General features: G+C 37.3%; 1 protein-coding gene across 1 annotated transcript; it reads left to right on the top strand.

Moving 5' to 3' along the window:
* The first annotated feature begins 6,895 nt into the window (after window positions 1-6,895).
* LOC113063328 (cyclin-dependent kinase inhibitor 1B-like) lies at window positions 6,896-9,841 on the top strand. The gene is made up of 3 exons (XM_026233647.1): window positions 6,896-7,621; window positions 7,777-7,885; window positions 8,403-9,841. The coding sequence occupies exons 1-2, from the start codon at window positions 7,174-7,176 to the stop codon at window positions 7,878-7,880; spliced, it is 552 nt and encodes a 183-aa protein (XP_026089432.1). The 5' UTR covers window positions 6,896-7,173; the 3' UTR covers window positions 7,881-7,885; window positions 8,403-9,841.
* The last annotated feature ends 2,461 nt before the right edge of the window (window positions 9,842-12,302 follow it).

Below are 12,302 nucleotides of genomic sequence, written 5' to 3'. Positions count from 1 at the left end.
ATGGGACGCAGAGGTTGTGCAGCACGAGAATCGCACGGTAACCGTAACCTATTGAATGTGCACGAAGGGCCGCGCTCGTCGTCTTCACCTGCGAGCTGTGTGAACTGTCCAGTACCTTCAGCTTCAAGGACCAGAAGCCGCCAAACACCAGTGTAAGTAACGTTAATAGTGTTTGTGACACTGCGAAATTGCGCACGAGATGGTTAGTCTTCATAAGAAAGGAACACCGCTTTTAGTATAGCTTTAGTGATGTACGTCGATGTAAACATATGGTATAAGGTTGCTCAAACGATCAGTTGATCTTTGCGCGCCGAGTGTGGTTTGCTGAGACGTCACGGTGACGTATGTTAACTTGACGATTTAATAGATGAAATAGATATATGAACATTACATTCCTAGCATTTATTTGAATCGGGCTAACTTACCAGACTGCAAAATGAAAAGTTAGGACCTGTCACGAGACAACCAAGAACAGAAATGGAGTTTTCCCTCACCATCATGTCGATGCAGTAAATGATCTGAGTAAATGATAAACGAATAGTCCATTGTTTATTGTCTATTTTGATAAAAGCTTCCACAAAGTGGTTGCTAGTCTAGTCTAAATTTAACCATAGTGCTTAATATAAATGTTTGGAGCAGGACAATTTATAGTCAAGTATCACACCCAGCAGCTTAACATCTGTTATTTGTTCCACTGGCACCCCATTCATAAATCAATTCAAATCAGCAGCCTTAGCCATATTACTTTTTATAACTAAAAACAATACATTTAGTTTTTTCTATATTTAAAATGTATTAATTCGAACCCACTTCGTAATCGTTAACGGCCCATCACTTACATTTTCCTGAAGCTCAGTTGATGTATCTGCAGCAGAAAGCATTGTCGAATCATCACCATACATAACTATATTTGCTTCATCAGCAACATATAGTAGATCGTTTATAGAGATAGAGAACAATAATGGACCTAAACCAGTCCCTTGCTGAACACAACAAAGTGCTTTTAGCCTCAGAGCAAGAACTAATATAAAACAGAAACACTGTGTCCTCTATTAGAAAGATAGCTTCCAATCCAATCAAAAGATGCCAGTGAAAAACCAAAACATTTTAGTTTAGCAATAAGAATATCATGGTCAATAACATCAAAAGCTGCTCTATAGTCTATTAAAACAGCACCGGCCAATTTATTATCATCTAAACCATTCTTGTAGAGTGTCTTGGTCTGTAAGAATGTTGTGCATTTGTAACCAATCCATTAATTCTAAAATATTGTAAAATTTGCTTTAAAATAATCTTCTCCAAGAGCTTGCTCAGAATATGAAGTGTATTAATTGACCTACAGTAAGGACCTATCAGTCAGTTTTCCCTTTTTTAGTAATGGTATAATTTTAGATTCTTTCCAAAGATTTGGATATACACCACTAAGCAACCATTGATAAAATATGTGACGCATTAGTTAAGAGCGCTGATTAGCTACTATTTACAGAAATTTACCATAAAAAAAAAAAAATCAACTCCAGAGGTTTTAGCATCTGGAATTGAAAGCAACATCTGTTATACTGTGTTTTGTTCAGTGGGACTAAAATAAAAACAACACATTTTATCTTTCATCATTTTAACAACAGGATTACACACTAATTGTAAATCGTTGCTAAACATGCCAGATCATAAATCGAGTTTATGAATGAAAAATTTTTTTTTTTTTAAATAATTAGCCATATCAGGGTTTAGTGATACTGTCCCTCGTTTTCGTCTTCCTACACATTATTTCATTTAGTGTTTTCCACATTTTCTTACTATCACCAGTTGCATATCTTATTTTGTGCTTATAATATTACCTCTTTTTGATATGATTTAATTTTGTAACCCTTTTTACAACGTGAACATAATGTGAATAATCTTTTGTAAAGTTAAAAATGGGAAATGGGTTACTGTCTGAGTAACTTGGGTGACTTTGGTAAAGGACGGTACTATTCTAAACAATCCAGTTCATCAAATACATAATTAGTGTAAGCCGTTTGTTTTGGACCGTTCGATGTTTGTGTGCTCGTATAATGAAGTTACTTGATGTTCACCTTGAAATGACATCGTGCAGCAAAATATTGAACATTCACATCACAAAGCAATATAGCAATATATAATTCAAAAAGGAGGAAAAACTTACTGGAGGGCCTTGTCTTTTTATTAAGCAATAGAAATTCATATGCACTGCAGTATATAATCAGACTCATGCTGTTATTTACATAGGACACCCACTTGAACATTCAGTGAAACTCTTTGAAAGATATTGTAAACACACTAAATATAAATAAAATAAAATTCATATTTAGTACAATAATCATTAGACATTAAAGGGTCTATTTTTACACATTTGTCAGCAAGATTTTTTTTTTTATATAAAATTATCATGTTCACATTATCTTTGTATTTAAATAAATACAAGCTAGAATAATTATGATGTTTAATTTGCAGCTAAATCTCTGTTTTGCAGAATGACAGTGGGACATTATTTCACACATTTTTGGATCCATTTCATTTCCCCAAATTGTATTTGAAACATTAAAGCATACACTTGCATTTAATATGCTATGTATTTATATGAAATCCTCTTTGTAAAGGTGTTCTGTTTTGTGCCATGTGGGAGATGATGAATCTGCAGTTTTCCATGAGCTGAACTTTAAATTGAGCTAAAATGTGTTTCTTGAAGTCAGTCCCTATAACACAGACACAGAAAGTACTGGTGGTTTCTGATATCTGAGCTAAAAGTTCATTAGTATGTTTGCTGTAGGCCATTTAACACTCTGTATTTTGATTTAAATATGTGATCGATGGCATGTGGTTGAATAATTGCATGATGTGTGACCAGTGACTGAGACGTCCTCTGTCCTGCAGGCTCTTGGAGGAATGTTACGGCAAGAAGGATCCCTTCAGCTCAAAGAGAGAAAAAGATCCTCCATCTCTTCCATTATGTTCAAAATTCTGAAAATCCAGATCAAGCAATATTTTTACGCTTGCATGCAGTGAAGAACAACAATGGCAGCATCAGGATCATTATGATATACATGTGAATCAATGTCAGCATATGAATAAGCTTGTGTTTTCGGTGTGTTCTACACCAAGCACTTTTGTTGCCCTGTGTGCGGGATCACCTCCATCAGTTTCCAGAACAGGTTCGGATGAGGTGCTGACGAAAGAGAGTGTCCAGAAGACGTCCTCTTCATGATGCTAGAATGATTTAGTCAGGTCACTAGTGAGCTTTCTGACTATACACACAAAATTAAGGTTTATTATATGTATTATATTGGAATTTATGTCTTGCACAAATGGCAGCTGCAAACCATATGTTGATTAAAATAATTTGTGTGCTGTCATCTTCTGAGATAATTTTTGCAAATGAGTTTTATGATAGTGATAAATGCTTTGAGTTGTATGTAGCAACTATAAAATAAATTATGTTTATGTGCATGTTTGTGTCATGGGTTGTGATTACTGAAAATATAAATGACTGATATATTCATGTGTGATGTAGGTGAGTCTCAATGCAAACCTGCTGTGAGCATGAGCAAGGAAACACTACCGCTACACCACACCTCCAGACCTGCCTCCTTCCAGCCCTATGTTGGTTGCAAAACCCACAGGTAAGTAGTCAAATATAAGTTCCAGCACACATATAGTTGGAGATCTGTGGCTCAGCGGTCTGAGCACTGGCAGACAATGCCAGAGATCCCTGGTTCAAATCCAGCCAGATCTCCAGAATTCATAATCAATTGCAGTAAGTGGTGTAGACAGAGGAGCGGAGCAGACCAAAGGTGGAACTTCCGGACTGGACCGGAGCAGTGAAACCAAAGTGGAGTGGCTGCACAGAGGGACTTGGCTGAGCAGACCAACAGTGGTGCAGCTGACTGGATGGAGGAGCACAGAGTGGAATGGCAAAAAAAAAACAAAGTGGTCAGACAACAATGATGAGGAGAGTGATGACCACACCCAAAGAGGGGGGGGCATGACTGTGGTCCCCCCCCCGGCCTCCAAGACAATGACCAGCAGCAGTTATACATGTTCAAGGAGCCAATTGTTTATGCTTGTAGTATAATGTTTTAATTGCATCATCCACTAGATGGCAGTAAATCCATTTGTATGCAACTTCTTCAAACAATAAATGAGATGGGCACATGAACATTCCACAAAAAAATTGTTCACATGCCAAAGATTACATGATCACAAACATACAGTTTAACAAATATCCACGACTTACAGTATCAAGTTCCATATCAGCTACAAAATATTATCACTTACCTACAAGGCCCTTAATGGTTTAGCTCCTTCGTACCTAACTAGTCTTCTACGCTACAATCCATCACGCTCCCTAAGGTCACAAAACGCGGGACTTTTGGTAGTTCCTGGAATAGCAAAGTCCACTAAAGGAGGTAGAGCTTTTTCATATTTGGCTTCTGAATTCTGTAATAGCCTTCCTGATTATGTTCGGGGTTCAGACACACTCTCTCTGTTTAAATCTAGATTAAAAGATTATTATCTCTTTAGTCAAGCATTCAAATAATGCATCTCATAATCTTGGACTGCAGTTGTATCTTATCAGATGTGCATTATTATTCTTTAGCTTGGGTAAAACTAATTAATTTTACTTTGTTAGAACAGCAGCTACGCTAATTATGTCTCTATGTTTCTCTGTTTTTGCCACGGGACTTACACAAGCTTCAGTCCGGATCCAGAACAGCTGAGAAGACATGACACCAACCCTGAAACAACATACAGAACAACCAAATTTTACTATAAATGTGATTACATCATATAGTAATTGCTGTTGATAATGTTTATTGTCTGTTTGATTACATCTTTAATTGATTTTTCCGTACATTTCTGTTCATAAACTGACAGTCACTACTAGCCACTACTAAATATTGTAGAAACTTAATTTTCTGTAAAACTGCTTTGCAACGAAGTGTATCGTAAATAATAGCCTTGAATTTAATTGAACTACACAACACTGCTCTAGTTCAGTCACTTCAATCTCAGCATTTAGCTCAAGTCTGTTATCAATTTACTCATTTCTAAAGATCAGTGCATCATGTCACATTTTTTCAATGCATTTCTGAGGAGCTGGAGACAGGAGCAGTACAGAGGACACTGCAAAGCACATATATTAATGTGACTGTGATATCCACAGAGCTCAAACCAAGACAATGTAGCTGTGACACTAAAATACTGACACAGATAGAGAGAGAGAGAGATGCTCTTGAAAAGAAAGTCTAAAGGAGGTGCTGGAATATTTTAGCTACTTATTACTGGTAATGCTGCAGATAAGCTGCCGGCCAACTATGACCTCAGACTTGGCAGTGAGATAACAAATCACACAGAGGTTCAGCGAGTGTCCCGTTTTGCCATCAGACTCATGTCACACCTATTGTGCATTACAGCTTTATGACATGGTCATGAAATGTTGATGATGAGTTGCAGCTGTGTTGCCAGATCATCATCAACATTTCTTACTTCGCAAAAGATTTACTAAAATATTTGCAACCTTTTTCGCTCCAAGGCCCTCGCTTTCCATAACTATATTTAAAAGCCACACAGCTCTTATTTATTTTCCACAACTTTTTCTAACTGTACTTTAATTTAAGGGCCAAAAATTAGCTGCATTTCTGTTTTTTATTTACTTATTGTTTTACACAACTTACAAGAAAAAAAAACATTTGTTTCTTTCTTCATCCAGGCAATCTACCTCATGAACTTTTTTTTTTTAATTTTATGCACAATAATTTTTACATTTATTTGTTACCACTTACATCCTTCTACATCTTATTCTATTCTTTTCCTGTTCTATTTTATTTATAGCACATCTGTACAAAATGTATTTAATTTTTATATTCATTCTTCAACATAACTTTGGTTTATATATATATACACACACACAAATGTGTATTTTATTCTCATCTTTTTATTATATCCATATTGTTGCTCTGTTTACTGGAAGCTTGTGACCCTAAAACAAATTCCTTGTGTGCAAATATACTTATCAATAAAGCTCTCTCTGACTTCTGAAATATTTTACAGCTTGATAAGAAACTAAACCTTTTTCCTCAAAGAAATGTCAACAACGTTTTAAACATTTCCATGATTTTTGCTGGTTTACAAATCACGCTTTTAAAATCAAGCCACCTTCTTCAAAGAAGGGTTTCTTCTAGGGATGCACGATAATATCGGCACAACATCGGTATCGGCCGATAAAAGCTTAAAATGACCATTATCGGTATCGGCCGATATGAATATTTCTGCCGATGAGCCAAACCGATATTCTCCAAGTGAAATAATTGACCTGTTTTTCAGATGTGAATGTCTGTCTACATTTGTAAAATAATAAATTTATGGTAGAATCAGTACAGAAGAGATACATGGATTTCTCTTCAGTAAAATTAAAGTTTAAATATATCAGTATATATTTGTAATATATCAGTATATATTTGTATATATATCGATATCGGTATCGGCATCGGCCAAAATTATTTAGAAAATATCGGCATATCGAATATCGGCCAAAATCCAATATCGTGCATCCCTAGTTTCTTCAAAAGAAACGATAAAGTTCAAATAACAAAGAACTGTTATTCTAAATTGTTTCCTCAATTTGTTCTCGCTTTGACACATATTTTTTGACTGTCTCACATTTTAGATCATCTCGAGGGCCCCAGGGTTCACGACATTTACACCCAATCGCACGTAAACCAGGGTCACCGGCTTAGAATAGGCGGACTTGGCAACACGAGACTGCGGGATGCGCTAGTCTCTAGTATTTCTTTCGTTTTCCACTGATGGGCGGGTCCCCGCGCTCCGCTGGCCAATGAGAAGCGTCTTCTGTTTAAATAGCCTCTGCTGTCTTTTTTTTCCTGCCAGTTTACTCGCGATCGCCATATTGTGTGCTCGCCTACTCGAATGATTCGTCTGTTTTTCTTCGGAATTACTACGAGAAGGCATCGGAGTCGCGCGCTGTTTTCATGACTTGTTTTCCACGCGCCTTCGCCTTTCCGCACGCATTCGCGCGTTTGTTATGCGTGCGCTCTGCGTCTCGCTCGGTTTTCTCGGCAAGAAGCATCGCTCTTAGTTAGACCGCGTCTGGCTCGATTGCGACTGCGATTCTCGGGACGAAATTCAACGTGCAAAATGTCAAAAGTGCGCGTCTCCAATGGAAGCCCGACGCTGGAGAGGGTGGACGCGAGGCAGGCGGATCACGCCAAACCGCCGGTCTGCAGGAACCTCTTCGGCTCCGTGGATCGCGAAGAGTTCGCGAGGGACGTCAAGGAGCAAATGCTGGAGATGGAGAAAGCGTCCAAAGAAAAATGGAATTACGACTTCGCCAAAAACGAGCCGCTCGCGCCTGGTCACTACGAGTGGCAGGAGGTGGACGCGAAAGAGGTGCCGGAGTTTTACACCAGACCGCCTCACGCAAAACGGGATACCTCGACCGGGACCGTGGACCATAACGGGAACCACGATTATTTGTTGACAACGAGCGAACAGGGGGACTCTGACAACGCGGAGCCCGGGAGTAGCTCGGATTGCCGCACGGCGCTGACCACGCCGAGAAAAAGACCGTCGACAGAGGATCAGGGTAAATGTTTTAGGAGTCTCGGTGCACTTGCGTGCAGATCTCGGGGGACAAACAGTTTGCCCTCCCGATCGTGCGTAATGCTGAAACTGCCTTCTTTCGCGGTCTAGCTCGCTAATGAAGTCTCTTTTCTAACACAGTCCTCATTCTTTCGATAGATCTTCCTTGCCAAAGCAAAAGAGCCAACGTCCAAGAGCCCGAAGCGAACTGCTGTCCAGAGACGAGTTCGCACGCGCCCAGCAAGTCGGATCCCAAAACGTAAACAAGGTGAGTATCGTGCGCGCTTTCTGATGCATGACTTATTTTATGCATTGATGTAAACACGTGTTACTTCGTGCTAAAACGATCACGTTCAGCATAGCTGATGTTTTTATTATTATTGTATATACATATATTAGTGTTCTCTCGGTTTTATTGTCACACGCTTAAAGGCTAAGTATGTTCGTTTCTTGACGCGTGCTTGTCCGCGCGTTCAGAAAGCGTTTGGTTAGGTATTTTCTAAAACAAACGCGCGTTTAAGACGTAGTGTCACCGCGCAAGTGACAGTCGAGTCAAACGGGACTCAAATGCATAACATTGTAGTAACACGTCAGCAGGTCTCTTGTAGGGTGTGCGCGTGGGAGGAGGAGGGGGTCTGGGTTCTCAATGCAGCCATATGCTGGCGCGCAAATTGCACGCTTTTCACTCGCACTCTCCTGCCTTGTGTGTCGTTGTGAAGTTTTTGCTAGCGCGTTCGACATGCTATTTCCTTTGCTAATCATTTTTTTTCTCTTGTTCCCTGCAGAGACAGATGAAGAAGACTATTTCTCCATCAGTACTTCAAGAGCTTTATGAAGTAAACAGGGACAGCGGTTGAAAAATACAAATCGAGCCTTAGAGGCTGTATAAGCACTGAATTTTTACACTAAAGTTTTGGCACTCGACAGAATATATTTGCCTCAAAAGCAGACAATGTAGCAGTGTGCAATTGGAGTTTCGTTTGTTCTTTTACTACCTATGTATATACTTTCATTTCATATGTAGCACATTTAAATGTAATATTAAGATAAAAAACAATCATTTATAAATGGAGTGCGTTTGACTTAATTGCTGTGCAGTTTTCAAAACGTCTCCCCAAAATGAACCCTTTTAAAGTAAATATATCTATGTCCAATACAGACACACACACACACACACACCATTTCCCTTTAATTAGGTTTAACAATCCCATTGTCTCAGTTTTGGCTGACTCAGGATGTTAACAGACAGAAGTACACCTTCATGTGTATCAGTGTTGTGCAGCAGCAGCAGCACAACCTTGGGGAAAAAAAAAATTATTTGCACAAATGTCACTATTTGAAAACCATTACAGACCTTTTCACCTTCTGTGATCTGGCTAAATTAAAATATGTCATATGCATTAATACTGTTCATGTTTATTGGTACTTATATATGATTTTACCAGACAAAAGTTACAGCACGTTGGGCATGTGGTGTTCTTCTCTGAAGGGACTGTGACTCCTAGTGTGGTATTAAGGTTTTCATGCTTTTTTACAGTATTATGATATCCCTGGGTTATTCCACTAATTTTATTTTTTCTCTTATTTTAAATTATTTCTTTTTTTCTTATTTTGGCATAAATATGCAAATTCACAATGAACTACAAATCCTACTGAGTTCACATAAAAGTAAAAACAAAAACTTTAGGGACCAATTAATTTCTTATTTTTGTAAATCTTCCCCCCATTCATTGCTGTGTAGCATAATGTATATATAAATATATATTTCTCATTTTTTTTCTTCTTCTTTAACACTGGGCCATACAATCAAAAACAATGTTAGGCCATGAAGCCAGTTCTTTGCCACAATATATTTGGCTTTCCTGATGAACATGACATGGCACTATGAGTAAAAATAAATAAAACTGGCAAAAAATGTAATTAGACGTTACACTGCACGTGTAAAACATTGAAGTGTACCTGTGTGTACAGCTTTGTACAGGAGAAAAACAAAGATTAAAAAAAAAACACTGAGGAAATTATACTAACTTATTTATGTCAAGCTTTTTGTTGTTTATGACTATCCAAAGTGGCATTTGTGCATTTTCTGTTTGTACTTCTTTTTATAGATTTTTTTGCTCCACAAATTTGTGCAAGGTTGCAAACTGAGCCTATTAAAAAATTGATGTGGATTGTGTACTGCTTTATAAATGAGATGATTAAACCATAATTACATGAAAACTTTCTCCTGACTCCTTTTCGTTTTATTGTGCAGAAAAAAAAAATCTGAATGAAAACACACTCCTAGGGGAAACTTAAATACACTTCTCACACCCTGCATAAGCAAATGATTCAAACTGACCTTAAGCTGTGCTAAAAACCTAACTACCTTTAAAACAAATCAACAGACGTGATAAATAATTAAATAATTATTAAAAAAAATTGTATTTGGCAGAATGAAACCTATGGGAATTTTTTTTTTTTATTATTATTTTTTTTTTTAACAACCCACACATGCACTTGCCCACAAATGCACATTTATTTAATTTAAATTGTACCCACTTTCTTTATTCTTATTTAGTGATATTCAACAAGGCAGGACAGTCATGCATTTAAAAAATAATTTTCTAATGTAGTGCAATACACATGATATGATTAACCTGCTATTAAACTGTTGCCACATTTCAGATCCCTTTTAGATTGTATTCAAATAAAGTGTTACATGCAATAGTTCATATGAAATGAAAATAGCAAAGACGTTTAAAAAATACAACAAAACATAAACAACACTGACACTGCAAAATACTACAACTGACGCCTGTATGTTTTGTTTTAACATATTAATAGACACAATGGTTCCAACTATATGACTCAAAACACGATGTGTCAAATCGAAACGCGGTTTTGGTCGCGCGTGTTGACTTGCAAAAGACACACACCCTCAAATATTTATCGCGTTTGGAGATAGCGTACGTGGTCACGTTGAACTTATTCTGCTCGTACATTAACCTTGTAATATACAGGGTATTTTTTGGTGATTTTTTACAGAGTTGTTGCAGCTTGCGTACCGTTTGGTTATTTAACTCAACGTGCAACAAGTTTGTGCGTAAAGCTGCTGCGTTTCTAACACACGACCTGCGGGGCTCCCTGTTTCAATTCAGAAAAAAAAAACAAGGACACGTCCCGAGCAGAGAGGGGAAAAAAAGCCAAGATACTGACATACGGTTTGTCCAATCAGACAACTATTGAGAAAAACACACCACTTACTGTAGCCACTGAGATTGGCTTTGCGCGCGCTAAGGCTGGAGTAAGAGTGTGTTTGTACAGAGTGTTCTGCTCGTAAAGCACAACCCAGAATAAGCCATTGGTCAGACTGATATTTCTGCTGATGTTTGCGAAAGGGAAGGGAGAGGTGAGTTTGGCCCGAGGGTTAAATCGCAAGGATCTTTCTAAAGCCCCGTCCTCCTACTACTCAAAATCACGGCTGCAACACACATCTATGAATTACACGTAGCGAAAGGGAAATTATTTTCCAACAATTACTTGATCGCATGTTTAACATGACGACACGGCGGTGTTATGCGTGGAAATGTTACAGGGTCATTTACTTAATATAGTGAAGGGGCATGTCGTCAGACCGTGGGCTATATGTTATCTCAACGAGACAATTATACATTTAAACAGTGGAAGAGTTATAGAAACTGTAAGTTATATAAAAACGTTAGATAAAGTAACATAAAAACAATTAATGACAGCAGAAATGTAAGGGGCAGCAGTTAATAATAATCCAAACCATTGCAATTAAATAATGTAAATTAAAAAAATTATAACATGCTATACATTAACAGTAACTTGTACAATTAAAATGTTTATTGATGCTACAGTCATTTTATTGTGTTCACTTGTGTATCCGAAACCTTTAGCAATTTCTGGCATCTTTGTGTTTCTCTTTGGAAAATCCGTTTTGAATTAGGTGCATGTTTAATTGGACTTTGGACTAAGAAAATAATAGTTACTATTTATAAAAATATCACCATTGTGACTACTAGCCCTTATACACTGAGATGTACACTACCAATCACACTCTTTACACACACCTCTTATTTTTTTACACAAGAGCTGATAAACCTTTTATAGAAAAAATCCTCAAATATTTATTTCTTGTTAATTTTTATTTGTTCATTTATTACTATTTCTATTATGTTTTGGATCAGAGAGTAAAGGAAAACAGTGGAGTGTCCGGCATACAGAAGCACTCCTTTAATAAAGCATCTCAGGATGTGAATGAATGAAGACAGTGTGTCCAGCATTTTTTGGTCACTTAATTTTCCCTGACTTCCCTGTTATTTCACAGTTTTCATGATTATTATATACAAATAATAAATAATAATAAAAACAATAACAAAGTCTGAAAATATAAAAATAAACCCTTACGATTTAGAATAAAAATGCTTCATACGGTGGAAATCACTGATACCCACACAGATTCTTACACCAAAGAAAACATTTTATAAAGATTTTTTTTTTTTTTTTACCCAAACATCTTTCCACTGAAAATCGAACAAGCTTGTGGTCAAATCAGTGAGAAAACCACTGTTACTGACACAACACACCCCTTCATCAATGATGAAATCAATTATGCTTAAAACCTCTTTCTGAGGAGATCGAAGTGGTCAGTAAGTGATTAAGCAACGCGCAGCTTCTTG

This window comes from Carassius auratus, chromosome 4 (genome assembly GCF_003368295.1).
Source record: "Carassius auratus strain Wakin chromosome 4, ASM336829v1, whole genome shotgun sequence".
NCBI lineage: Eukaryota > Metazoa > Chordata > Actinopteri > Cypriniformes > Cyprinidae > Carassius > Carassius auratus.
This window is presented reverse-complemented; position numbering and strand designations above follow the sequence as displayed.

Bases quoted from the DNA above. Each gene is read 5' to 3' on its own strand.
- LOC113063328 (XM_026233647.1), top strand. From the start codon at position 7,174: ATGTCAAAAGTGCGCGTCTCCAATGGAAGCCCGACGCTGGAGAGGGTG. The intron at 7,622-7,776 runs GTAAATGTTTTA...TTCTTTCGATAG, and splicing joins ACCGTCGACAGAGGATCAGG to ATCTTCCTTGCCAAAGCAAA.